This window comes from Elephas maximus, chromosome 25 (genome assembly GCF_024166365.1).
Source record: "Elephas maximus indicus isolate mEleMax1 chromosome 25, mEleMax1 primary haplotype, whole genome shotgun sequence".
Classification (NCBI taxonomy): Eukaryota; Metazoa; Chordata; class Mammalia; order Proboscidea; family Elephantidae; genus Elephas; species Elephas maximus.
Window position 1 is genome coordinate 23,242,881 of NC_064843.1, and position 27,873 is coordinate 23,270,753.

Consider the following 27,873-nt stretch of genomic DNA (forward strand, 5'->3'; position numbering starts at 1 on the left):
GCTTTGAGTCAGAAAGACACAGATTCATATCCCTTCCACACATTCCTTAAACTCCCTGGGCCTTGCTTTCTTCATCTATAGAATGGGGACATCTTCTAACTCTCAGGAGAGTCACAAGGATTAAATATTCCAGGCCTTGGAGGCTGCATAGAGTAGGGGCTTGCAAAATGTCAGGTCTACTTTCTATACACCAGGGGACCTTCTTCAGCTCCCACCACCTCCAAGAGGGGCAGGAAGACCAGAGACCCTCTCCTTCGAACGCTGCCCAGCAACCCAGCTTTTTGAGGAGTTGTCAGTCCCACCCTTGCTTCTCATTGGTCACCCCTCCTAACAGATCTCTTTACAAGGGTACCTCATAGCCTTCTTCTCTTCCTCAACCCAGTCACCATCACCCCACTACAGTAAACATTCATAGAGCCCGTGGCACGGTGCTTGGCATATGGGGGGCATTCACAAAATACTAGCTATTGTGTGACATTCCTACTATGACTCTGACCATTACTTTTACTCCTATCAACCACTTCTGCTGCTTGGTGGCTGAGTGACCTTGAACACGTCACTTTGCCTCTCTGAGCTTCAGTTTTCTCATTTGTGAAATGGGCATAATGATACTTAAACCACATGAGGATTTGAGATAATGACTCTAAAGCACTACTGGGAGCTATGCTGGGAGCCCAGTGGGTGCCTGAGAAGCGACAGCTGTTTATGTTACATAATTACTGTATCTTGTCTCCCCAACTAGACTGTGAACTTCTTCAAAGTAGAACCACTTATGATTTCTCTCTGGTCTTCCAGACCAGCTGGCCTAGAAGAAGTATCCTGGAAGCACTGGTTAACCAACTGACCCCTGGGGCCCCACATCTCTTCCTCGGCCCCTCTCACCAGCAGGATTTCGATGGTGCCCAGGATGTACATGGCCCCAGCAAAGGTAGTGCCCAGGTAGAAGCAGAGGCCCACGGCGCCCCCAAACTCTGGACCAAGAGACCTGGAAATCATGTAGTAGGAACCGCCAGCTGCAGAGAGAAACTAGTATCAGTGAGAGGTGTGAGGGGCCCTGGCTGCTGCAGGGGTGAGGGAGGCTCAATGACAGAGGTGGGGAGAGCCCTGCTCTGGGCCTCACAGGCTGCAGCCCTAGAAAGGGGTCTGGCGGGAGACCCAGCCAGCAACTCTGCCTGGATTTTGCAGCACTAATTACCAAGTTGCTAATTATCCCTCTAAGGAGGTCATGGCTCAGAAAACAAGATGGTGGAGAGGAGGGTCCTACGCTGAGGGGGAAGGGCTGCCATGGTCCCATTCAACACCAGCAACTGCTTCCCTCCCTCATCCCCAGTAAGGCTGCCCCTACCTACCCCATAAACACTTAGAGCCCAGCTCCCAGGTCTGCAATATGGCTTCTCTCAGGTCCTGCTGACCCCAAAAACCCAGGGCACTATCCCTTCTCTAACCATTCAGGCCCTACTCCTGACTCTCCAGGCCCCCTTCCCCTCCCGGAAGCCCCAGTCACATACCAGGCACAACACCGTTGGTTGCGATCGCACTCATGGAGATGGCTGTGAGCATCGTCTGTGAGGAGAGAAAGAATCAGAGTGGTGGCTGGGGCAGGGGGCAGCGGTGGCCTGGGTGAGAGCCATATCCTATACCCCATAAACACCCGCCAAACCCACAAGTTCTCTTCCACTGAGCTTCTCCCTGGTCCTGTTCCAACTCCTACGCCTGCCAAGTCCCTCTTGTCAAGAAAACCTCTTATTCACCAGGTGCGTGGAAGGAGCATACACTATAGCACTGAGAGCTCTGGAAATCCCATCCTGGCTTCTGAGCCTGATGACCTGGACAAGTCACTGCACTGCTCTAAGCCTCGGTTTCCACATCTACAAAATGGACATAATAACTTCAGCACCGGCTACCTCACGCGCAAGATGGTCTCACGGGTTATGTGAGAGGAAACGGAAATGTGGCAAGAAGTAGGTTTTCAGTGAATATTTGATTTTTTAGAGGAGATGGAAAGAATCCAGTTACAAGGCTGTCTGTGACACATACTCCCATTTTGTGTGTCTGTACCCACCAAAATGCTGACTATGGCGAGCGTACAGGTGAATTCTATATTCTTCTTTTTGTTTATCTTTTTTTTATCAATGACACAATGATTCATTACTTGTGTAATTACACAAACATACACACACACACACAGATCTAGGTGAAACCTGGTTAACAGTCCTCAGGGACAAGCCTATGATAGGACATGCAGAAAGAGCCAGTCAGACCTAATTTACTCTCAGAGATCATGAGGAGTGGTTCCTATAAAAAGCTCAGGTCTCGCGCTCCCACCTCCCACCTCCCACCTCCCACCCCAGGCCTCTGCCCAGCCTCAGCTGTCAAAGGGTGAGAGAGGGGAGGGATGTCACTCACACAGGAGCAGCAGATGAACACCATGCAGAAGGACTCCATGATGCCTGCGATGCCCACCACCCAGGTGAGTCGCAGGAAGAGGATGACACCAAAGATGTTCTGCAGGCATGGTAAGTACACGCCCATAAAGGTGCCCATGCGTGGGGCCTGAGGGGAGGCCAGCGTCAGTCTGCAGCCCCACCAACACACCAGACCCACTCCACCTCCTCCTTCTCTTCTCTCCATCCCCATCACTTCTTTCTTCTTCCTTCTGATTCTATTTCCCTTCCTCCTCTCCTCCAGCTTCCATTTCCCATCCTTCTCTTCTCCCTCACTTACCCTTCAAACCAACCCCTCCCTCCTTCCCTGCATCTCCTCCCTCATCCCCCAAATCCCACCCCTTGGCCTCCATCATTCATCCCTCCATCAGACTCCATATTTCTCTTCTCCTACCCTTTCTCCACTCCACCCCCCCCTTCCTCCCCATCCCTTCTTCCCCAAGTCCCCCACCTGCACGGGCTTCTTCTTTCCACCCTCATTGTTTTCCGCCTCTTCGTGCTCCCTACTTCCCTGCGGCAGGTTGGTGTAGTTGGCCAGGCCACTGAGCAGAGAGGACACCATGGGGCTGGTGTCCATCTCCTCCTGCAGAGGGAGGGGGCAGTGTCAGGAGGCTGGAAGCCCAGAGGAGGAAGTGGGTAAGCTGGATAGTATGGGGCAGAGGGTGAGACGAGGGCAAAATCACTGAGGCTGGGATGAGATGGGGAAGAAAGAGGGATAGATAGGCAAGGAACACGGGGGAAGAGGATGGTAGGCTACAAAGCGGGGAGTAGTGGGTAGAGGAGGTAAATCCAGGGAAGAAGGAGGAATGGGGAGGCTCAAGGAAGAAGGTGGACCCAAGGGAGATATGAGGCATTGTAACCCAGGGAGGGAGGGAGCAGGTGATGGATGGAGAGGATGGATTGTGAGTGGGGCCCAACACCCCATGCAGCACACCTCAAACAGCGCCATGTTCTTGCCATCATACTCTTTTCCCTTCTCGGTGTCGGTACTGTTGATGAAGGGACTGCTCTCCTTGGGGTTGCCATCACCTGAGAAGACAGAGGAGTCAGGGGTCTGGCACCAGCTGTTTGTCCTCCATCCTCCTGGGCATACAGCTGTGTGGCCGTTTTAACTCCCTGAGCCTCAGCGTGCACGTTGGAAAAAATGGAGCTGATACTAATCCCTTGCAGGATTTTAGGCTGATAGCACGTATAAAGAGCTGAATGTACTGCTTGGCATGGGTATTGGATAAAGGTGTGAGTGTTTCCTTACTCGTTGGGATCTTATTTCATTTACCAGGGCACCCTCAAGACTCTCTAAGGTCCCCTTCATGGCCATAGCATTCTGATGTTCTGGGGTGGGGACATGCTTTATCCCAGGGAGAATGAAGAAAGATACTACAGTCTTAAGCCCCAGAAATACTCCACTTCTTGGAGAGGTGACTCCCCCAAGATCTCCCACACCCCTCACTCACCTCAGTCACCATGCATTTTTTGGATGTCCACCATGTGCCAGTACTGGCACAGAGGGATAAAACACAGAAGCAGACACTATCCATGCCTTCAGGTAGCCTAAGGGCATGGGAGATGAACCAGTAACCAGGAATTTCCAGCCCAGAGTGGTAAGAACTGTGGTTAAAGATCAACAAGGGATTGTGGAAACACAGAGGAGCCATTCAGCCCAGCCTGGGAGGTCACAGAAGGCTTCCCAGAGGAAGTGACGTTTCAGCTGAGAGCTGAAGGATGAGTAAGAGCCAGGCTGGGAGGGAGGCGGGAGAGTGTTCCAGGCAGACAGAACAGCATGTTCGATGGCCCAGGGGTGAGAGTGAGCAGAGTGGGTTAAAGGAGCTGGAAGAAGTTTGGTCTGGCTGGAGTCTGAAGAAGAGCCATGCTGGGGACCTGAAGGATGGGTAGGGGAATGTGAAAAGGTGAGCCCAGGAAGGTAAGTGCAGGCTGGGTCATGCTAAAGAATTTGGCTTCATTCAGAAGACAACAGGAAGTCACTGAAGAGTTTCAGGCAAAGAAGTGCCACAAACAGACTTGTACATTAGAGCAATCACTCTGGCCTTGAGGTGAAGAATGCAGAAGCTAGTGGGAGACTTTCAGTAATCCAGTCAAGGGCTGATGATGACCCAGACCAGAGCGAGTGGGACAATGGACAGACTCAAGAATTCTTAGCAAAGATTCTATACCAGGTGTATGAAGAGGGAGAGGAGGAAGAACCTAGGATAACACCTAGGAGATGGTGCTATTTAATGTATGGGGAGGGCTGGAAGAGGAGGAGGTTGGAGTGGGGAAGATGTTGAATTGTTTGAGGATGAGGGGCTGGAGGACTCAAGTGGATATGTCCAGAATCCACTTGGATATATGGGTCAGTCTGGGACTCAAGAGAAAGAAAAGAGGTAGAACCATCTATGTAAAGGTGTGCAGGAAGTATGCGAAGCCACGTGCCTGGATGAGATCATCCAAGGAGACAGTCTCTTGGAAAAGAGGGGAGGGTCCTTTCAGAGAGAGATAAGACACCTCCATAGACACATTCCCTTGGCTCCAGCCATCACTCTTCCCCAGTTCCAGGGCTGAATCCCAGTAATAGACACCTCTCTGTACCCTGGAGAAAATCCTCATTGACCAAGTCCCAAGTGAAGTTGAGACCCTATGTATCCTGAATTTCCTGGTCCCTGCATCTCCTGACATCTCTCCCTCCCCATCTCCATCTGTCCTCCCCATCCTCCTCCTCCCTACCTCCTGGCAAACTTCCTTAATCACCCACCTAGGACCCATCCCCAGAGCATGACCTGCGCCCTCTGTTATAAACACAATCCCATCCTGTCTCAAAACTGGGGAGGGGGAGGAAGTGACGTCTCATCTGCTCCAGAAAACCCACCACCCACTATCTCCTGCCACTACTTTCACCTCATCCACCAAGGTGGGAATTCCTGCTCCCCCAGAGAAGGAGCCACTAGTTCTTTTTTCCCCTCACATACATGAGTTTCTGGAACTCCTTTCTGTGGGACCTAGCATATAATAGGCGCTCAGGAAAAAGTCCTTGGAGATAAATTCCCTTCCTGACTCCAGGAGAAGAGCTGTCTGGGGCCAGAGAACAGGATGAATAAGAGGGAACCCTCGGTGGGTTCCCTCTCCTTTTAAAAGGCTGACAAGATGCCTCCCTTCTCAACACACCACGGTGGGGACTTCCAAGATGGAGGGGGAAGAGATGAGAAGAAATTTACTTGTGGTTAAGAAAAGGGGCTGGGGCCAAGGAGACCTAGGTCCCAGTCCCAACTTCACTGGCTGTGTCCTCACGTTTAGAGAGTGACAAAGGCTCTAAGCCTCCGTTTCCTCCTTTGCAAAGGGGTAACAATCGTCCTAAACTCATATGGCTGTTGTGAGGATTAAATAAAATACATATTGGGTGTGCTTTAGCACATAAATGTAGCTAGTGCTGGTGTTACTGCTTCTTTTACAACTGCGACCATTATTAACATGCCTGGTGTCCCAGTCAGCCCAGGCTCCCCATCCCACACCTCTTTTCCCAGCCGAAAAACTTAGGGCCCTGTCTCCTGTGCGGCTGGGTCCGTTTCCCGTGGCGTCCGCTCTTAGGGCCAGGACAACTAGCCAGGAGAGCCCTTCTCTTCTGCTTTTCACACCCCCTCCCAATCCTCTCCTCCTTCGCTGGGACCGGTGGTGCGTGGGGAGCATAAAAGGGGGCGTCTAGGACCGAGACTCAGCAAGGGAGCAGCCCGGTGCAGGTCTCCATGGCGACCACGCGGGCCGAAAGCGCAACGCCGAGCCGAGCCGGCCACGCGCCCGCAGCCGCTTATGTAACGCCGCGCGCAGCGCGGAGCCAGACTCTGGCCGGACCCGGGCCAGGAGATGAGGGCCGGGGAGGGGGCGGCTCTGGAGACTCGCCCTGGGTCCCGCCTTTCCACCCGCCGCCTAGGCAGGACGCCAGGCGCCCGTACTCGTCTGCCAGGGCTGATCTGGTCCCCTCTCTGGAACGCGGGGCGCACAGGTCGGGAGGGGTGGGGAGCTTCATTGAGCTCTCAGAGGTGCAGGACCACGAAGGGGAAACTCGCCCCGATTCCCTAGAGCCCGGAGTCGGGGTGATGGAGCGCGGAGCAGCGCGCGGGAGAGGCTGGGCCAGACAGAGGCTGAACCCTCCCTGCCCCCGCCCCCTGGGAGCTCTCAGCCCGAATCGGCTTTCAATTAAGCTGCGGCGGCCTGAGCTCCCAGAGAGGAAACCGGCAACCAACGCGGACTGAGGAGCCTCCCCCGGGGCCTGGGGCTGGGCCTGGGGGAATCCCCAGACCAGCTCTGGGAGGTGGGGCGAGGGCGTAAGACCCCAAGGGGAAAGGAGACCTGGAGGGCAATGTCCTTGGGTTCTTCTTTCGTCCGGAGGAACCCTCTTACTCGACTATTCCCACCTCCCCAGATCGGCCTCAGCTCTCCCCATACAACCCCATGACCTCGGATCAGAGACCTCCGGGGCTCTTGGTCTGACGGTCCCTGTTCCCTCAAGTCCAGGAGGTTCTTGGCGCCCCCTACCACCATCTCCATGCCCTGCTAGGAGGTTCTCCCTCTCTGGGGCCCAGGACGCCTGACCCAGGTCCTGACCACTTCAGTTCCCGGTCCTGGGCCCTATATAGAGAGAGGTGGTCTGGAGGTGTCCCTCCTACACTTGGGATCTGGACAGTGATGGGGAGGGGCTCGAGTGAAGAGGGTTCCTAGCTGACTCCTTGCTCCACATACATAGGTGTTCTTTTTTAGGCCTCCCAAGATACCACGGAGGTTCCAACATCAGATCAGAAAAGCCAGGGCTCAGGGCCTGGACCATCCCCCATGTCTAGGGACACAGAGAGGTTATTTTTCAGGGTGAGCCCCGTTCTCAGAACGGGGGCACCAGAAGGGGATCTTGGATGGAAATGACCCCCCATCACTCCCCAGGCACCGCATCGGGGTGCCTGGTGCTGTCGCAGACTTGACTTTGCCAACCCCCCTCCCTCCCGCAACTGAAGCTGCGGGGAGGGGGACAGCTGCGGGATGAGGTGACCCCAGGGTCACTGGAGAGATGGATGAGCTGGCCAACCGGTAGTTCTAGCCCCTGTATATCATTCACCCCTACAGAGGAGTAAGGGATCTAAGACAAAGGATGAGGGACCCTGGTGTCCACAGCCTTCCCAAGTGGCCACTTGGCCTTGGCTTAGATCCAAGGCCCAGAGGACCTTAGAGTCAAGGCTGCAAGGCCCTGGAAGACTCCACTTTTTCAGCCCTGGGGCGCTTCGGCCATCCCCCAGAGACGTGTCTGCTGGAGTCTCGCCCAGAGGGTCAGGCAATGCCCAGGGTAGCGTTTGAAGGCGCTGAGCGCAGACAACCAAGCGGGAGGCGCTTGTGCGCAGGGGACGCAACGCCACTGGAGGGTGGGGGGTGGGGGCGGCTGACAGCCGTGATGGATGCCTGAGACCGCTGGGGGCGGCGGGGGGTCCGGGAGCTCGAGGGGGTGGCTGGCCCCCCGAAGGCCTTGGAGCAATGAAACCGCGGAGGAGGGCGGGAGAGGGCGCAGCGACAGGACTTGCTCAGAGCCCCTTGACTCCTGGTCTATCTCTGCACCCACCGCAGCGCGTCCGCAGTGTCCGCGCCAACGCTCGGGGACTCAACCACTGGGACCCCATTCCTGAGGCCTCGCTGGGGGAGCTTCCAGAGCCGACTAGAGCGACTCCTCCCTGCCCCGCCCTAGGAACCCCACTGCCGCCCCAGGGTACTCAGAGGAGGGGGAAAGAGGGGAGAAAGGAGGGTGATCTCGCTGCCTGTCCAGAATAGGAACCCACGGGGAAGCGAGAGGGAGCGGCAGACTCCGCAAAGTAGAGCCTAGAACCTCCGGAGGAGGAAGTACGCTTCAGTCTGAGCCTGGACTCGGGCAGCCTTGGGGGAGGGGACCCCGATTGCACCAAGTGATTCCCTTAAGGAGACACTGCAGCTCGGACGGGGGCTGTCATATGGCTCCAACCTCCCATAGCCGTCTTTCCCCCTACTTTTCTACTGGAAGTCTCAGAGCAAGGGACTGCAGCAGGCTGCACCCTCCGGTGGCGCTGGTCCCCGCTCTGCGCCAGGACGCCAGGGTCCCTTCCCGGGAAAATGCGCCCTCCTCGCGCTCCGTCGAGCTCCACGTCAGCCCATTCTAGCTCCACTATCCCCTTCCCACCTCCTCCCCCTCTTAGCTAACCTACGTCTGCCCCCCGGCCGTGGGCAATAGCAACCTCTCTGTCCCCAGTCCTGCCCCCAGGCGCGGCGCATTCCAGAACCTCGGACAGCGCCGGGCGCATTCCAATGGAGCAAGGCGCCAGGCCGCCTCCGGCGCCCACCGCCCAGGTCAATGCCAGTTTCTTCTCTGAAACAGGAGGCCCCCGTTCCGCCTCTAACCCCAGAGCTGCCTCCATCCCCGCCGCCCGCTCCCCTGCCGCCCCCGGACCGCCGCTTACCGGGGTTGGCGCCCCCATCGCCGTCCTCGCAGTCCGTCAGGTTGTTTAGCATGGTGGCGGCGCCGCGCCGGCCCGGGGATGACTGCGCCGCCTCGCCCGCGCCCCTGTGCCTGCCTTCGCCGCTCGCTTGCTCTAGCTCTCGCTCGCTCTCCGCTCCACGGAGGAGGAAGCTGCAGTGCCCGCCCGCCCGGCGCACACACACTCGCACACGGACACACGCTCACACCCGCGCGCGCCCCCTCTCAGCGGCGGCGCTGCTCACCTCATCCCGTATGCAGGAGGCGTGAGCCACTGGCGGGGTTTTGGGGGGAGCGCAGGAGGGAGGGACGAAGGAAGGGAGACGAGGGGACGAGGGGCGGGCACAGCGAGCCTGGCGCCCCCCTCACACGAAAACGGGGGACTTGCGCGTGGGATGGAGGGGGGCTGCGGGAAACGGGGCCTCGCCTCCCTTGAGCAGACGCAGCTTCCCCCACACACTCTCCGACGCAGGCGGGGCCCGGCACGTGGGCAGGTGCCATCCCGCGCCCTAAAAATAACGGCAGGGAACTAGGTCGCGGCCGCGGAGATGCGGCCCCACAGCGGCCGCCTGGCTTTGGGTCTGGGGTGACCCCCGAGGGGGTAAGATAAGGGTGACTGAAGCGACAGGGGCCGCCATGGAATATGGGGCCCTGGAGATCCTGTCTGCAAAGCTGGAGAGAGGAGCCCTGAAGAGGGGAGAAGAACCAGACCCTCTCCTATATCGCTGTTCAAGGGGCTGGAGCTGGAGGTGTAGAGCGCCCAGGGGCCTAACAACTGAAGCAGTGTGCTGCCCCCTGGGGGTTCGGGGTCACTGAGCTTAACCGTCTAGCCCAGCCTGTCTTAAAATGGGAGGGGTGGAGTCTGAAGGCCGCAGTGAACTCTCATTGTGCTTAAACTGACAGGAGTAGCAGCATCCCACCCCAAATCAAGTCCTGGGAACCCACAGACAAGGACCCTCTACTCTGGAATGACCTGAGGAGGAGATGGGTAAGAGGAGAGAAGGCAGCACTCTGGTCGGAGCTGGATTCCCTACCGGTGGGTGGTGCAGCCTCCAGGGAGGGCAGGCTGGTTGGATGGCTAACCAGGGACAGAGCGGGGGAGGGGCGAATGAGGCCGCCTGTCGGTTTCAGATCAGATTTTCTCCTGGGTTGGGAGTGTCTAATCCCCATAATCCAGGATTGCTTTCTGAAGCTTCTAGAGCCGACATTCTCTCTGTGCTCCTCCCCCTCCCCTGAGACCAACCTCCCAGAAGCCTGAGCACCCTGGGACACCCCTCCCCCCATCACTTCTAGAGTCCAGCTTTGAGCCAGTGGTGGAGACATCTCGGGAGGTGGCATTAGAGGTTTGGACCCTGTGAGTCTCTGGAAGATCTAAAAATTGGAGGGTGGGTGCAGATTAAGAGGAAATGATCTTCAGACTCGCTCTAGCCCCCAATGCTATAGCCCTATGAGTTCCAGAAGACTTCCAGGGCTGGAGGGATCTTATCCATTGTTTCATCTAATGCACAGCTTTCATCTTGCAGACGAAGAAACTAAGGCTCAGAGAGGGAAACGACTGCCTAGGGGCACAGTGCCGGGGGCGGCACAACTTGGTCTAGAACTCAGTTCTCTTTACTCCAGTTTAGGAACCCCTCCTCAACAGAACCCCGTTGTAAACTGGTCCTGCCTCTAACAGAGGGGCAAGGATGCAGTTACGCCCAAGCTGCTCAACAGCTTCTTGGCACTGAAAAAAGGAAAAGAGATCGGGTCTCAGATGAGCTTTCTCCCTTTTCTTGGGCTCAGGCCTCGCAGGTGCAGGACTGGAGTGGCTTATCCTCTTGCAACTGAAGTCGGACCCAGAAGACCTTCAAGGGCCCTAAAAAGTCATCCACAGCCCTGAAGACCCCATTATAGGACAGGTCTCTTTCAGCACCGTGAACAGGGCCAGCTGCCCAGATTCCATTGCACGAATTTGTCAATGACTTCAGCCTATTTTTTTTTTTTTTTCAGCCTGGGTCAACTGTGGAGTCTGCAGCAGCTGACTCAGAGATGTCTCTGAGGGACCCACCAACAAGGTATCACTGCCACTAGGTTCTGTGAATGTGCTTTGGGCCCTTTAGAGTGGAGAACTAGCTATTCAAAGCATGAGAACTGGTCTTGAGTCTCCCGGAGAGAAAACCACAAAAAAAGGTGAAATTAGTTTGGACTGGTGACAGGGGTCAAAAGGAGAGAAGGTGGGCAGGCCAGTGTTCAAGTAGCTCTAAGCACTTTGCTACACACACATATACCACCACCACCATCACGAGGGGTTTCTACTGCTCTATGGGGACATGTAACATAGTAAAACATGTACAGTATGTTTGTCCGAGTAGTGCTGTGGAATACAGTAGAAGCTGGGGTTATTTAGCAATCCCAGGTCTGGAAGGTTCCCCTGTAGGCCTCTCCCTTCATCTGTGGTCCAGAGCTAGTGAAGCTCCGGCCACTTGGGAAGCCATTTTTTGACTGGACTCACCCACAAGGAAACCTAGAACCCACGGGAGCAGAGATGAAGGCAGGGTCCCCCATCTATCCACCTCCTCAGAGCTCCTATCTCAAGAGGTGTCTGGGATTCAGGAGACAGTGTTTGTATCCTGTCCTCTGCCCCAAAACTCCCTGTGTGCCTTCAGAGCAAAACTGAGTTCCTCTCTCTGGACCTCAGTATTCTCATCTGTAAAAAGAAAGGGTTGGGCTGGATATTCCATGGAACTTCTCCCTGCTCTGAAACTCAGTACTCTCTCCATTTATCTCAGACTAAAAGTCAAGGAGCCCTTCCTAAGGAGCCCAAGCCAAGTGAGGAGATGGTCCCAAGAGGAGACCCCGGTCCCTTGATTCACACCTCTCACCTTTCAAGGAGATTGGGCCCTATTCTGGCCTCAGGCCAACCCTCTGCAGTGGACTTTGAGAAAACATTGTAGGCACCTCCTGTGCTGCCAGCCTGGCCTTGGCCGACAAGAAGTGATCCCTCAGCTCTAAGCCCCAGGAACCTGGCTGCCAGGCCAGCAGCCCCTCCTAGCCAGAGCCCTAGCAAGATCTAGGACTAGGGTAACCCTCTCATTAAAACAACACGATGCAAAGCTGGGCAGGGTCCTATTTCTGAATGCAGAGTTTCTGAAACTCATTCTCTCTCCCATCCTATGTTTCTCAGAAAGAAAAAAGCTCAGGGAAGCTGCCTCCAGGGTATCTTAGGATTATGGAGCTGAAAGAGACTCTATAAATTATTTTTTACCACTTCCCCATTTATATGGAAACTAGAGTCTAGAAATGGAAGGTACAAATTGTTTTATGGGGTGAGATTATGGCAGACTGGGGAGTAGAATCCAGCTCCCTGACCTGCAGCCCAAGGCTCCACCCACTAAGCAAGGATGAGGAAGTTGGAGCCACCTGACTGTCTCTTTCCAGCTGAGGCCAACACAGTGTTCCCCATTATGGCTCAGTCCCCATTCTTATCCCCATGACCTAACCCGATCACCCCCAGCTCTAGTTTCATGGAGCCAAGGCCCCAAGCCCCCTCCTTCACTCTTCTCCCTCCCACCTGCAAGTCCCGTCCTCCAAACCCATGCCCCTAAAAGTGAATTGATGAGTCCAACGCACAGTGCACCCCACACATACACATAAGGCTCGCCGCAGAGCACGTCAACCACCACCATCTCCGTGGCAACCAGGGGCTTAATTAACAGGCTGCAGCCCTGTCACCATGGCAACAGCACCCCAACAACCCCCCATTTCCCTGCATCTCAGCCCTGTCTTCCCACTTTTCCACTCTGGACACCCTTCTCACTGCACCCACCCCCCACCCCCACCCCACCTGGAGAGCTGGGGCCTGCAGATCTCTGGTTCATTGAGAAGAGGGGAGGGGAGAGGAGGGGGAAGCAAAGAGAGAGAGAGAGAGAGAGAGAGAGACAGCAGCCTGTCACCATGGCAACTGCAGCCCCGTTCATAACCACTTTGTTGCCATGGAGATTCCCAGGGCTCACCTTGGGCCGAGGTACTGGGCAGTGAGGCTCTGAGCCCTGGCTTAAGGAGGGGAACACTGGAGAACTCCTTGAACAGTCTGGAGGTGATCTCCAGATCAGACATTTGCACCAATAACAGCGTCATTCTTCCCAATATACAGATGGAGAGACTGAAGCCTGAGATTTGGGTCTGGAGGAGGCAGAGAATTCACCCTTCTAGATTATCAAATAATCTTAATCATAAAGATCATTAAACAATTTTTATGGCTAGAAGAACCCTCAGGTAACTTCCTATTCAGCTCCTTTATACTAAAATCCATTGCCATTGAGTTGATTCCGACTCATAGAGACCCTACTGGACAGAGTAGAACTGTCCCATACAGTTTCCAAAGAGTGACTCGTGGATTCGAACTGCTGACCTTTTGGTTAACAGCTGAGCTCTTAACCACTGCACCACCAGGGCTCCCTCCTTTATACTAGAGGTGGGGAAATTGAGGCCCAGAGAGGAGAAGCAATATGCAAGAAGGCCACACCACAGAGCCTGAGCATGGATGGATATCATGTTCTGGGTCCCTCTCCCTCCATGGGGACACACCTCGCCTCCTGTTGATCTTAACCCAGACAAGAGCTCTTTCAACTGTTCCCAGGTATACTCCTAGGTCACAATCAATCTCCTCATAGTTCAGGTGGGGCAACGGAGGCCTGGGGGCCGCAGCCAGGGTGAATGAACTCAAGGCTCAGTCTCTGACTAGCTTCTTTCACTGCCTGTGAGTTGTGTGGCCACCTACAGCTGATCTCCCTGACAGTAGGAAGCACCCCACAGGGGAAAACCCCACTTCCTTGGCCCAGAGTGAAAGACAATGCTCACACACATTTGACCTGTAAAACCTCCTCCAACCCTTCCTCTACTTTATACATGCTGCCACCCCTCCCCTTGGACCTGGGTGAGGACCGGAGGTGGTGAGAACATCTCCCTGAGGTCAGAGGCCTGACACAAGAACAGCTGTGGAAAAGATGCCACCAGATGTTGGGTTCCCTCTGGGAGGCTTTTCTGCTTCCCCATGCAGTGACCTCCCAGGGAGGAAGTGCTCGAGGCCATCTCAGAGCTTAAGAGGTTAAAAGTCATCCAGGTCAATCTCATAATGGGGCTTCTAGCACACACATGCACACAGGGACCCACCCCCACAGACAGACACAAAAATACACTCATCAACATGCCCATCAACACACTGGCAAACGGTGACACAAAAGGACTGACTCACTGACCAGCCCACAGGTCATCAGGGCTAGTGTGGGATGCTCCCCCTTCCAGAAACCCAAAGATATATATACAGAGAGCACAAAGAATTCCAGACTCACATCCAATTTGCACACACATCTGCACTCCCAAAGCCTGGGGGCTGTGCTTTACTTGAACAGTGAGGGAGTGTGGGGCTGTAAAGAACGGAAAGAGTAAGCAAGCACCCTGGGGCAAGAGAGACAGCCATCTTACTCCCAGGCCAGGGGACCGGGAGTGGGAGGAGAGAAGGCAGGGGCAGAAGAAGCAGGAGCCTACAGCCACTTCCCCTCTCGTCTAATGAGCATTAAGAACCCACTAAGTGCCAGGCTCTGGGCTTGAAGCTCAGAATACAAAGATAAAAGGATATGGTCCCTGCCCCTGAGATGCACCAAAGGAGGAGAAACCAAAAATCAAACCCCTTGCCGTCGAGTCAACTCTGACTCATAGCAACCCTATAATAGGACAGAGTAGAACTGTCCCATAGGGTTTTCAAGGAGCAGCTGGTGGATTTGAACTGTTGACTTTTTTGGTTAGTAGCCAAGCTCTTAACCACTGCACCACTAGTAAATAACTGCCATCACAGGGATATGGGCTCTAATGATGGGAAATGTCTACCTCTGCCTGGGAGCAAGGGAAAGGGAAGAAGGATTTCAGAAGAGGTTAAATGAGCTGCAACTCAGAGAGTGAGTAGGGGTTTCTCTGGCTAATGGGGGAGGGGGAGGGGGAGCAGACTGGGAGCAGAAAAGGAGGGAATATGAATGAAGATCAAGGGGCTTGGTCTTTATCCTACAAGTGATTGGAAGTCCGTGTGGAGGGTGAGTAAGGCAGGACTGGAGGCAGGGGGACCTGTGAGGAGGCTGTGGACAAGGCCATGCGAGAGAGATCGGAGGCCCAGACCAGGGTGGTGGTGATGCACAGATGGGGAGATGTGGCCAGATTCAGGATGAGTTGTGGAGGTGAAGTGGAGAAGATTTGAGGACCAATTAGATTTGGCGAGAATAGAAAAGGGGGCATTGAGAACGACTCCCAGATTTCTGACTTTCAATCCTGGGAGGATGATAAGGCCATTCCCGAAAGTGGGAAAAGGGGCAGACAAATGATGGGGAAGGTAAACAGCGGAAATCCAAGTGGCCACGTCCAGGAGACAGTTAGTTCATGGAGCTGAAGCTCCGTGAAATTCTAGGCCTGGATGTGGTCATCTACACAAGGAGGAGGCTCGCCAAAGAAATCCCTAAAGGCCCTTCTTAGGGTTTTGGCGCTTGGGTTTGCTGGTGCCAGTGAGAGCTCACCTGCGGCTCAGCAGCGACCCCTAGCGGCCCGAGGAGGCTCTTCCTCCTCCCCGTGCTGGGGACACTCTAAGCAGACTCGCCTTGTTCCTGCCAGTCTTGAGGGGCGCAGATCCAGTCTGGGGACCCCTGATAAGCGGTCCCTGCCGGGGAGACTGTGTGTGCAGCCAAGGTGCTACCTCTTCAACGAAGGATAGATGTATTCTTGCCCTCCCCTCTCCGCTGTACCCTTTAGGGTACCAATGCAACCCGCCCCAAGAGTAAGACGCCCCAAATCTCGAGTGAACTGGGTCCTCCCAACCCTATCGGAGCTGGAGTAGAAGCTAAATGGGTCCTTAAGGGTCAGGGCTGGTGCACCCGCGGGATATTGCCCAGGATCCAAATCAACTTCCCTTTCTCCCATTTTTTCCTGGGATCCCCAGGAGCTATCTGCGACATTCCAGGGACCCGCCAGGCACCAATGACCCGCTGACACGCTTCAGCGACCTGGACGCATTTTTTCCTCGCTCCCTGATCCTATTCCCCAGCCCTAGCCCCACCCCATATTCCTGGCCCAACCTCTTCCCCTCTGGTCCCGCCCTTTCCCGCCTCCTAACCGAGCTAGTCCCTCCCCTTCTCTTCTGCTCTGGACCCACCCCCTCGGTCACACGCCCCTCTTTTCCCTGGGCCTACTCCCTCCCTTCTGGTCCCGCCCCCTATTCAAGATGCACCCCCCACTTCTTTTAGTACCCTCGGCCCGGCCCCCTTGACCCTAGCAGCTCCATCACAAGATCTGCTCCTTGGCCTACGGACCCGACTCTTCCCCTTTCCCTGTGGCCCCGCCCCCGGCCTGACCCCGCCCCTGGCCTGGCCCCGCCCCTTCGTGTCTTCGGCTCCACCCCCTCTGTTGGTCCCGGCCCCCCTGCGCTCTCTTGCCCTTATTTGGGACCCTCCCCAGCCCGGACCCTTCCCCTTCCAACAAAAGACCCGCCCCTCCCATACCCTCCCTCATTTCGCCCCGCCCACAGGCAGGTCCCGCCCCCTTCCCCAGCGCGCTCCAGCCCCGCCCCCTGCGGCCTCTACCTTTGGCGTCTCCCTGCGGGACGCGGTGGGGGTCTGCGGCAGCTCTCCGGCTGGACTCGGTGTCAGGTATCCCCGCTGGCCCTGCGGGGTGCAGCGAGGTGACGGTGAACCTGCGGCTCATGACGTGGAAAGGGAGCAGGCGGCCAGGGCGCGGGCCCAGATCGCACAAGTGGCCGCAGCCAGGCTCTGAGAGGGATAAAGAGCGGATCCCCCCGCCCGTCGCCCCCCGCTCGCCGCGGCGCCGCGCAGGGTCCTAGTGCCCGCTCAGCTGGGCCTCCCTGAACCCGGCCACTTCCCTCGGAGGCCCGGGGCTCTATCCTACCGGAGGCGCCTGAGGAGCCTACCCGCAGCTCAGAGCCCTTCCAACTCAGGGGGCCCTAGTGTGCAGCCGCCAGAGCCCTGGGCTGCCTCTGCTAGGGTCTCCTAAACACCTGGGGTTCATTCATTCATTCAACACATATTGATAGCGCCCTGTGGTTCAGGCACGGTGCTAGGCACTGGAGATACAGCAGTGAATGAGATCGACTGGTTTCCTGCACTCGTGCAGCTTAAATTCTAGTGAGGTGTTGAGGGGAAAAGATCACAAGCAAGCAAACGCTTAGACAAGATCATTTTAGATTGTGGTATATGCTCAGAAGAGAAGAAAATAGGGCCATGGGATAAGACTAGGGGGAAAGGCTACATTAGGGGGTGGTCTGAGAACAGAGAAGGCCTACCAGAAGATGTGATATTCGAGCTGGGACCTGACAGGTGAGAAGGAGCCTGCTGTGCAAAGCCCTGGGGGAAGAGCTCTTTGGCAGAAGTAGCATAAGTGCAAAGGCCCTGGGGTGGGAAGGAGCCTGTACTGTACAGGGATCAATAAGAAGACCAAGTGAAACAGAGTGAGTGGAGAAGAGAGTGACAGACCAAGGAGGAGAGGTGGGCACATCATGTGATCTTGAAGGCCTCAAGGAGGAGCCCAGATTCTTTTCTAATCCATAAGGAAAGCCACTGGAGATTTGGGAGCAGGAGAATAGTGTGATCTGATTCATATTTTGACAGGATCAGTATGACTGCTGCGTGAAGACTTGACTAAAGAATAAGAGTGCAAGCTGGGAGTCTAATTAGGAGATTCCTGCAGACCTCCAAGTGAGAGGTGATGACAGCCAGGCTAGAGTGGTGGCAGCCGTCTTGTTCCAGGTATATTGTGGAAGTGGAATGACAGCACCTGCTGATGGATCCGGTGTGGCGTGTGATGGAAAGGGAGGAGTCAAGAAGAACCCTGGAAACTGTCATACACTGCTGCTGGGAGTGTGAAATGGGCAAAAACACTTCAGGAGACTGTTTGGCCATATCTACTAAAGCTGAACATACGTATATCCTTTGGCCCAGCAATTCCATTCCTAGGTATATACCCAGAAGAGATGGCTGCAAGTGTTCACCAAAAAGTCATTTACAAGAATGACTTTTCATAGCACTGTTCATAATAGCCCCAGATGGGGAACTACCCAAATGCCCATCAACAGTAAAATGGGCAAATTGTAGTACGTTCACACAGTGGAATACTACACGGTAATGAGAACAGACAATCTACAGTTTACAGAAGAATTCGGATGAAGCGCACAACTACAACATTGAACAAGAGAAGCTGGACACAAATGACTGCATACTATATGATGCTATTTAAATAAAGCACAAAGTTAGTCTGTCTAAGCTGGTCAAGGTCATGGTGGTGGCTATTCTTGGGGAGAAGCGGGTACGAATTGCAAGGGGCATGAAGGGACTTATGGGGTGCTGATAATGCTTTGGTTCTTGATCTGGGTGTTGGTTACATAGTTGTGTTCAGTCTTTGAAAATTTATACAACATACATTTGTGATAGGTTCACTTGTCTGTATGTTGATTATCCTAGAGCTATGGTTCTCAACTGGGGGCAGCGTTGCCCACCAGGGGACATTTGGCAATGTTCGGAGACATTTTTGGTTGTCACAACTGAGGGGGGATGCTACTGACATCTAGTGTGTTGGGGTCACTTTTGTGATCCTGACCTGCACCAAGGCTCCCTGGCCATGAGCCACAGGTTCACCATCACCTCAGTGCCTCCTGCGGGGACCACAGCAGGGGATGGGGTGGCTGACCCTAAAATGGTCTAACATCTGGCCACAGATCCCTGCCCACCACCCACCATATCCTGGGGGAAGGCAGCAAACATCCTTCAATATATAGGACAGGCTCCCACAACAAAGAATAACCCAGTCCCCAAATGTCAATAGTGCTGAGGTTGAGAAGACTTGTACTAGGGTAAGAAATTTAAACAATTGATTCCTAGGTTTTAGGACTGACCATGTCTCTATCTTCAATGCCCAGCACAGGGCTGGGCTCGATGTCAGGGCTCAAAAAATGTTTGATGAGGGTAAGCCATTTCCTTGGTAATAGGGCAGTTGTAAGGATCGAATGGAGTCCCTTGATGGTGCAAACAGTTAACATGCTCAGCTGCTCACCAAAAGGCTGGAGGTTCAAGTCCACCCAGAGGCACCTCAGAAGAAGGGCTTGGTGACCTGCTCTGAAGAATCAGCCACTGACAGTCCTATGGAGCACGGTTCTGTTCTGACACACACGGGGCCCCGTGAGTCAGATCAATTCAGCGGCAACTGGTTGTTGTTTTTTTTTTTCTTTTAAGGGTTGAATAAACAAAAACAAAACAGTTGCCATTGAGTCCATTCCAACTCATAGCAACCAGAACTGCCCCATAGGGTTTCCAAGGCTGTAACCTTTATGGAAGCAGACTGCCACGGCTTTCTTATGCAGAGCAGCAGCTGATGGGTGTTCAAATTGGCCACCTTTCAGTTATCAGCCAAGTGCTTAACTACTGCACCACCAGGGCTCCTTAAGGATCGACTATGTTAATATTTATGAAATGCTTAGAATGCTGCCTGACATATAGTAAGCACTGTAATCATTAAATAAATCCATACACATGTACATATACACGTACATACAAATTCCCTTCTGGAGGTTAGAGAATCCAAGTTTATTAGAAACATTCCAGCAAAAAAGGAAGGTGGGAGGAGGGGGCCAGCCCACCTCCGCTCCTTCCTGTCCCCCAGAATAGACCCACCAGTTTCCAGTTCGTATCCGGCAAACTGGCCCCTTCCCCACTGGGGAGGGCCCCCATGGGAGCCCTCACTCCACGGCTGAAACACAATAGGAAGCCCTACTCCTCAGGGCACTGCAGGATGTCAAAGTTCACGTAGCCCACTTGGTCCACCTGGTTCACTTCATTATCATTCCGGAAACACACGCGCCAGTAGAAGCGGTCCTGGCAGAAGTAGGCTTTCTCTGCAGGGGAGAGGTGGGTATGAGATGAGTGATCCCAACCTTCCTACATACACAACCAGAGCAGGAGCAAGATCTTTGCAATCATTCCTCCTGCCCTCTCTAGATCTTTCCAAGGTTTTCACATGACACCTCCATCTTCCTCACCTGCCTGTGAGGTGCTAGAAGGCACAGACCTCTGTGTCCAAAGACTGGCACAGAGCCTGGCACACAGTAGGCGCTCAGCAGACATTTTGTGAATGAACTAACAAATAAATGGCTGACCTATTTCAATGCTCAGAACAATTCATTCAACATGCACTCATTCATTCAACAAATTCATTTCTTCAACTGATATTCACTGAACACCAACTCTGTGCCAAGCACTGTTTGAGGCACTGGGGATACAGCAGAGAAAAATATAGGTATGATCTCAGTTCCTTTGGTGCTTACACTCTAGTGGGGCAAGACAACAGGCAACCAAGTAAATCAGTGCGATTGATTTTGACAATGTAAAAAGCTGTGGAGGTCATAAAAGCAAAGAAGTGAAATGATAATGAGGGACACAGAAGGCCTCTCTGAAAGGTGGCCTTAGCGCTGAGATCTGAAGGATAAGAGGGAAGCAGCCAGGTGACAATCCGGAGGAAGAGCCTTCCAGACAGAAGGAGCAACTGGTGCGCAAAGGCCTTAAGCCAGGAACGACCTTGATATGTTCAAAGGGCTGCCAGAAGGTGGATGCGGGCAGAGCAGAGTGAATGACAGCAGTAATGGGAGGAGATGAGGACCAAGAGTAGGGGTCAGATAGTGTTAGTTTCTTTGACCTTGGAAGGAGTCTGAGGTCATCCCCAAGGCCACTGCCTTCCACTCATAACCCATCCCTACTCCCAGGGAATATATTAAAGATATTGGACAACCAGGATGGTTTGGACAAGGATGTTAGTAAAAGAGATGGTCAAAAGTGAAAAGGTTCAAAAAATATTTTGACGGCAGCGTCAACAGAACTGGCCGACTGATTGAATGTGAGCAGTAGGAGAAAAAGAGAATGCAAGTCTAACTCCAACTACCTCCGCATTTTACAGAAGAGGAAACAGACTCAGTAAGTGGCAGCGACTTACCCAAAGACACGCAACTACGGATTGTCTTATTTATCACTGCATGCCCAGTGGCAGCACAGTGCCCACCACATCATAGGCACTTTGTAAATATTGTTTAATAAAGGAATGTGCCTTCGTGCAAGCCATATATGGTGGGGGGTGTTGGAGGAGAAGAGCTTCCAGCCAGGGAAGCCAGGAATTTGGGTCCTCCTTTTGGCTGTGCCCCTGACTTCCTGTATGGCCTGGGGAAGGTCTCTGCCGCTATAGAGATCTCACCCGTACTGGGGTATTTGCCTTAATCTCCAACACCTTTTTCTATCTTGCTCAGAATCTGACCACTTACTGAGGCAGGGGAGCCCAGGAGGGGAGGAAGGGACCCTCCCCCGCCCCCAGACCACACCCTCACCTCGGTACTGGAAGATGTCGTGCGTGTCCAAGGGGACACCGGAGAACACCTGGTCCACCGAGCGGACGCTCCGGGGCTCCACAGTCTGCGTCTTCACGTCGAACCTACAGCGAGCAGACAGGCGCTGAGCCGGCGGGCAGGTGGACGGCGCCCGGGCTCCCCCTGCCGGCGACCGCTGTGACTCTCACCTCCAGAAGCGCCGCCTACTAAACAGCAGCGCCTTACCCCCGCCGCGCGGAAGGGCTCCGGTGACTTCAGCCACATCTGGGCCCAGGCCCAGCTTGTCCAGGCGCCTCGGGCCCAGCACCGACGAGCCCGTGTACACCCACACCTGGCGCCCTGCAGGAGAAAAATGTCACATTGGTCTGGGGGGCCCCGAAGGGGACCCATATTATCCTTAAATGTGAGGAAGGAAGACCCACGGTGGCCTTTCCCAGGCCGGTGTGCCCGCACTCAAGGGGCAGAGCCGCAGGGTATGATTTGCAAGGGTGCGCTGCAGAGAAGCTGAAATTCAGTCCACTGTAGACTCGCTAGGAAACCCTGGTGGCGTAGTGGTTAAGTGCTACGGCTGCTAACCAAATGGTCCGCAGTTCAAGTCCGCCTGGTGCTCCTTGGAAACTCTATGGGGCAGTTCTACTCTGTTCTATAGGGTCGTTATAAGTTGGAATCGACTCGCTGGCACTGGGTTTGGTTTTGGTATAGACTCGCTAAGGACTCCCTGGGTGGTGTAAATAAACGCTAACCAAAAGATTGGTTGCTGACAGAAAGGGTGGAAGTTTGAGTCTACCAGAGGCACCTTGGAGGAAAGGCTTGTCAGTCTACTTCCAAAAGGTCACAGCCAGTGTAATCACCGTGGAGTGCAGTTCTCCTTTGACATCCATGGGGTCGCCATGAGTCAGAATTGGCTTGATGGCAACTGGGTTTGGGTTATAAAGATGCTAAACTGCATTCACCAGGAGGGCACTCCTTTTTCTAATCTGGACAAAGATGTTTTCTGGCTTATCCTCCACTTCTCAGTCCTCCTCACTGGTGAGGGATAGGGCACGGGAGAGAAGAAGTGGAAACTAACCAGAGAAGAAGAAAACCTTCTTGGTGAGCGGGTCCTCAAAGGCAGAGTCCAGCTTCAGAGGGAGGGCGGGCCACGTGTCCGAGATAAGGAAGGGGCCCTGTACCCTGGGGCCCCTGCCCTCAGAGAGTCGCCAGTACCTCCTGGGAATGTGAAAGGGGAGAGGAGGGCACTGAGTCATGAATCTGGTGAATCGAGGGCCAGTGAGGGAGGGGAGGGATTGGCAGGTACCCTCTCCAAGCCCCCTCGGTCAAACACACATCCCTACCCCCTCACCCATTCTTGAAGAAATGCAGATGGTCTCCGATCTCTGCGATGGCGTCAAAGATGTTCACTTTGCATGCATCTTCTGCTGGATCCAAAAGCACAGTGGAGGTCATAGAAGGGCTAGCAGTGGGGGGACCTGTGGGGCCAGCAGTGGGGGGACCTGTGGGGCCAGCTGAAGGGGGGCCGGTGGGACCAGCCGAAGGGGGGCCGGTGGGACCAGCAGTGGGACGCTCTGAGGGGTGGACAGTTGGGGGTCCTGTGGGGCAGATAGCCGGGGGATCTGTGGGTTGGGGTTCAGCAGTGGTGGTGGTTGGAGGCCGTGGTTCAGGTTTCGGACGAGGACCTAAAAAGAAGCACCAGATGAGTGAGCCCTGTCCCCCCACACCCCTGTACCCACAGAAAGCTCCCTGAAGCCTGTCCGTGGCCCTCCATCTGGCATACACTGTCCACTTCACCGGAGATGTTAGCGCCTGCCTTCCCCCAGCCACAGACAGGCCACTTCCTCTCACACACTTACCTTTCATTCAAGCCATATTTATTCAATCCCTGGGCTGGGTCAGGGGACACCCAGAGAGAGCCCTCCCCCTTCCAGGCTGATAGGAAAGAATTCTTTTTTTTCGAGCGCTCACCATGTGCCAAACTTAATGTAAAGAGCTTTATAAACTCACACTGGCTCGTTTGATCTTACAGAAACCCTATGAAGTATATACTTGAATAGTCCCATTTTTTAAACGAGGAAATAATACTAATGACAACAGCAAGCGATGATAACAAAAATATCAAACACTTACACGGTGCTTACTATGTGCCAGGCATTGTACTAACTCATCTAATCCTTATAACAATCCTATGAGGCAGGTACTATTATTAATCCATTTTGCAGGGGAGGAAACTGGGGCACCAAAGGGTGAAGTAATATGTCCAAGGTCACCTGCCAGAAAGTGGCTGGACTGGTTTTGGAACTCCCCGCCAGAGTCTGGGCTCTTAATCAGCATCTCCAAGCGCTGATGGGCAGGATCGGATCGGACCCCCCTCTTCACCAGATGTTGGGGGTCCATTCTCTGGTGCTATGGCAGAGCCGCTCCCTTCCCTCTCCTCTCTCCATCCCTGTCCCATAGCCTCACCATACAGATGCTGGATGCCCTTCACGTCGTCCTCATGCAGCGGGGGGTCTTCGGTGAAGCGGTACATGGGGTACATGAGTGCCTCGGGCACCGAAGTGTGATCTAAGCCTAGCGCGTGACCGATCTCGTGCGCCGCCACAAGGAACAGGCTGTATCCTGGAGGGAAAAGGGAGCCTAAGATGTGAGGTCGGGCCAAGACCCCAGCCCCCGCCACATCCCCATCACCCCACCGCTGCGCCTATCACCAGCCCCAGCGGTGAGAGCGGAACCCCGCCCACCTTGGTCTGGACAGAAGCCCCATTTCTTGTCACGGTCGAAGTTCGAGGTGGTGGCACACCAGAGGCGCCCATCTCTGCGGCCCTCCCTGGTACAGGCCGTGTACTCCTCGCCCAGGAAAACGAAGGGGAAGGTGCACAGCTCTCCCGGCGAGTTGCCCCCGGTCACTGTAGAGTCAGCTAGAGAGACCCAGGGCCTTAGGTGAGTGCGATAGGTGGGTCCAATAAGGATCCAGGGGCAGGCCAAAGGAGCTAGAGAGTCTTGGTCACCTATTAAAAAGCCTAGGGGGCGCTATGGGGCACGGCTGAGACAAGGCAACGGCGGTGGGCGGGGCCTGGGGGCAGGAGCCACTGGAGAGGCAGAAGGCTGAGCAGAAAGGGTAGGCGGTGGTGGATGGGGCGGGGCAATTGGAAGTCAGGGGGAGGGGTTGTGAGTGTGGGCGGAGCATAGCGGACCTGAGGACCAATGAGGTGTGGTGAGACAAACTGGTGGGTGGAGGAGCCACGTTTCAGGGACCAATGCAGGGCCAGGGGGCGGGGCTGAACCTGGTAGGCGGGACGGAGGTACCTCGGGTGGGACAGAAGCCGTAGAGCTTGTCCTGGTCGTAGTTGGCGGTGGTGGCGCACCAGCGGTAGCCATCCGAGCGGCCGTCGGTGGTGCAGGCCGAGTAGGAGCGGCCCTCGAACGTGAAAGGAAACACGCAGGGCTTGCCGTTGTCATTGCCGTGCTGGGTGTAGAGCCCTGCGCAGGCCCACACTGTCACCCTGAGGTGCCACGAGTTCACTGACCCACAGACCATCTGCAGTCCATCCCCTTCTGTCCTCACTTCACTGATGAGGACAGTGCGCCCAGCACACAGGGGAGCCACTCGCAGGTCACACACTAGTGGCAGGGCTGGGACTAGAACCCAGGGTCTGGCCTCTGAGAGCAGTGGGTGCTCCCACCCCTCGCCGCGACCCCGCACTCACTCTCACTGGGGCAGAAGCCAAACTGGCGGTCGGTGTCATAGTCGGCCGTGGTGCTGCACCAGAGCAGGCCGTCGGAGCGGCCGTCGGCGGTGCAGGCAGTGTACGAGCGGCCCTGGAAGGTGAAGGGAAAGTGGCAGGCGGCGCCATCTGCGTTTCCAAAGCGGGTGGGAACCACTGCGGGAGGAAGAAGAAGAGGTGAGGGCGGCTGGTGGTGGGTCTGAGGGGAGAAGGGACCCGGGGCTTGGAGTGGCTCAGTATCTCACCGACGCCCTTGCCCAACGACCACAATTCGTCATCGTCGAAGTGCGCGTCTCCCTGAATGCCGGGGCCGGGAGGAAAGGCGTGTGCCAGCAGCCCGTCCTTCCCGTCGAAAGGATACCCGTCTCCGTGCTCTGAAGAAATGGGCGCAGAGGAAAGGAGTCAGCCCAGTACAGATTCAGGTCGTGCGCTCCCCACGGGTCAGTGCGGGCTGGGACCCTGCCTGCGTGCAGCTCACCAAGCCTTGTGCCCCGGCGCTGGGCCGTGTCCGGTCGGAGGGGCGCCACATGGGCCGAGGGGGCGTGGAAGAGAAAGCGGGCTCCACTGCCCCCTCCACACTCTCAGGGGTCCTTCCTTCCCCCCTCCGTCCCGCTGTCCAGGACCCTCATAGCTTTCCCCTTCTTTGGCTCTCACCCTTGACCCCAAACCGGATGACGATGTCCACGTCCCTGGCGTCCTTCACATCCTCGCTGCGCAGGCGGGTGAAGGTGAGTGGTGTCACCTCGCTCCACGCCGCGAAGGCGCGGGCAAAAGCGTCTTCGATCACTTGTTTGGGCAAGTCTTCCGAGTAGTTTTGGATCCTGCAAGGGGAAAAGCCTGAGGCGAGGGCGAAGGCACCTGCAACACCCCACTCTTCCTGCGCTCCACGGTTTCATCTATACTACGCTTTGAGGCGCATTTTTCTCTGTGAACCCCGCAGATCGGCCCTGACAGTACCGAAGGATTGCGAAGCCCATTTCCGGTAAAGGAAAACGGAGGCTCAGAGGTAGAACCACTGCACTAGGTGTACATTACGTACCAAAACCCGGAGACCTGTCTGAGACAGGACGAGTTCCCCGCTGACCCGCCAGGATGGCCTCCCGCCCCCCGCGGGGCCCAGCTGCACACCAGTATGTGATGTTGTGGTGGTTCCACTTGAGGTCACCCTCGAAGGTCTGGAAGCCGCCCATGTCTGGGACGCCGCAGCGCGGGGTTCGCATGGCGTCCACGGTGGTGCTGTCCAGCTCGCCGGTCTCGGGCAGGGCCAGGTTTTGCTGGAGAAGCCTTAGCGCTCGACCCAGGGACACCTTACTGTTCATCTCCGCCACACGAGTGTAGCCATAGCGGTACAGATACTCCTGTGTGTGAAGGGAGCGCATGACATGTAGCTAAGCATGCCAAGGACATCCCAGAGCCTGATCCCTTTCTCTGCCCTACTGGGCTACCACTCCGCCTGTGCAGGTGCCCAGGGACTAGCAATAAGGCATTGTGCCCAGAACTTGGTAGCCTGGATACCAATGCTTTTTGCCTCCACAGGGAATCCTTCTCCAGCCTAGGCATCCTCAGCTCCTTCACACTTCTGGATGCTCCTGGCCCATGCCTACCCCAGACTCCCCAGGGCTCATCCCTGCTCACCCCTGGAATACCAAGGCCCACTCTGCACACCCCCGAGCCATGCCCATCCCAGAATCCTCCAATCTTTCCCCCCAGGCACCATGTCCCATTGCCCACCTAGGAAATCCCCATTGGCCATCCCTAGCCATCACTGCCTAGAGCCTCCACAGGATACCCCCTCACCCCCATGCCTGCCCCTGGACACCTCTGTTCTCCAGACATGCCCATCATGTCCTACACCCCCCAAAGCATCTCCTCTGAGGCTCCATGCCCTACCTGTAGAGTCTCAGCACCTTTCTGGCCAGCCCTCCCCAACTCTAGACTGGCGTGTTTGCCTACCTCTGCCAGCTGCATGTCAGTAAGATTGGATCTCAGGTCTCCTGGGAAGACCACAAAGGTGGGTTGGTGAGGTCGGGGTGCGGCAGAACAGCCGCCCAGCAACAGGAGCGCCAGGACCAGGAGCTGCCAGGGGCTCATGGTGAGGGTAGCAGTGTCTGACTGCAGCTGCACTCTTGGGGGCTTTAAGGAGCCGCTGCTCACTGAATCAGTGACCCCGCCCCTCCCCGTCAGGCAGGGGCTGACTCAGGGGCTGGCGTGTGTGTGTGTGTGTACACGTGTGTGTGTGGCAGCCTCAGCAGGAGAAGGCAAAGAAAGGGCTTACACCACCTCCTTTCCCCGCTGCCCACAGCCCCCACTGCCAAGTCAGGCAGGACCCCAGACCCACAGGAAACCGCAGGCCATAAGGGAGGGGTAAGCGTTTTGCAAACTGCAGAGCTTGTGAGAACTGTATGAAAGCGAGGGAGGGGGACAAGGCTGGAGGGCTCCCCAGCCCTCAGTCCAAAGGTGGTTAGCTTAAGTGAAGGTGGTTAGCTTAAGAGGATGGAGGAGCCTAGTGTCCTCTTGCCCCCTTTGTCCTTCTGTGACACCCCACCCCCCAGGCTCTGTCCTCCTTTCTCCTCCCTAAAAGGCTTTCCTCTGCCTGCTCCATCTGGGGACAGAAGGAGTGGGCGCTGCTAGACGGAAACTGGGGAATTCCGCCGGGGCACCCCAACCCCCCTGCCGTCTCGGACAGGCTGAATCTTCAGGGCAGTAAGGAGGGGAGTGTGTAGGATCTGGAAACCAGCAGAGAGGGCTTTGTGCTCTTCCTTTATGGCCTCAGGCAACAGGCAACTGTCTTCACCGCTCTGAATGCTTCCTGAGCAGTAAAAAGGGCCCTTTGCCCCTAAATTGATC

The 27,873-nt window shown here is 55.4% G+C and overlaps 2 protein-coding genes across 5 annotated transcripts in view; both read right to left on the reverse strand.

Moving 5' to 3' along the window:
* Positions 1-16,712, reverse strand: part of SLC12A5 (solute carrier family 12 member 5) — a 34,907-nt gene extending 18,195 nt beyond the window's left edge. For 2 of the 4 annotated variants that reach the window (XM_049869176.1, XM_049869175.1), the window contains exons 1-6: positions 16,515-16,712; positions 3,379-3,473; positions 2,896-3,027; positions 2,407-2,553; positions 1,509-1,563; positions 883-1,013 (exon numbers count right to left, since the gene is read on the reverse strand). In XM_049869176.1, the coding sequence (XP_049725133.1) occupies positions 883-1,013; positions 1,509-1,563; positions 2,407-2,553; positions 2,896-3,027; positions 3,379-3,473; positions 16,515-16,635 (681 nt within the window). In that variant the 5' untranslated portion in view covers positions 16,636-16,712. Of the gene's footprint in view, positions 1-882; positions 1,014-1,508; positions 1,564-2,406; positions 2,554-2,895; positions 3,028-3,378; positions 3,474-8,899; positions 9,143-16,514 lie in introns of those variants that run through there. The other 2 variants (XM_049869177.1, XM_049869178.1) reach the window with 2 other exon arrangements.
* Positions 16,713-19,499: 2,787 nt separating this feature from the next.
* Positions 19,500-27,177, reverse strand: MMP9 (matrix metallopeptidase 9). Its single transcript, XM_049869749.1, has 13 exons — positions 26,980-27,177; positions 26,155-26,384; positions 25,681-25,847; positions 25,272-25,400; positions 25,009-25,182; positions 24,608-24,781; positions 24,043-24,219; positions 23,765-23,920; positions 22,650-22,983; positions 22,377-22,516; positions 21,496-21,646; positions 21,308-21,411; positions 19,500-19,831 (listed from the first exon to the last, which is right to left on the reverse strand). The coding sequence occupies exons 1-13, from the start codon at positions 27,115-27,117 to the stop codon at positions 19,707-19,709; spliced, it is 2,199 nt and encodes a 732-aa protein (XP_049725706.1). The 5' UTR covers positions 27,118-27,177; the 3' UTR covers positions 19,500-19,706.
* Between the last annotated feature and the right edge of the window lie 696 nt (positions 27,178-27,873).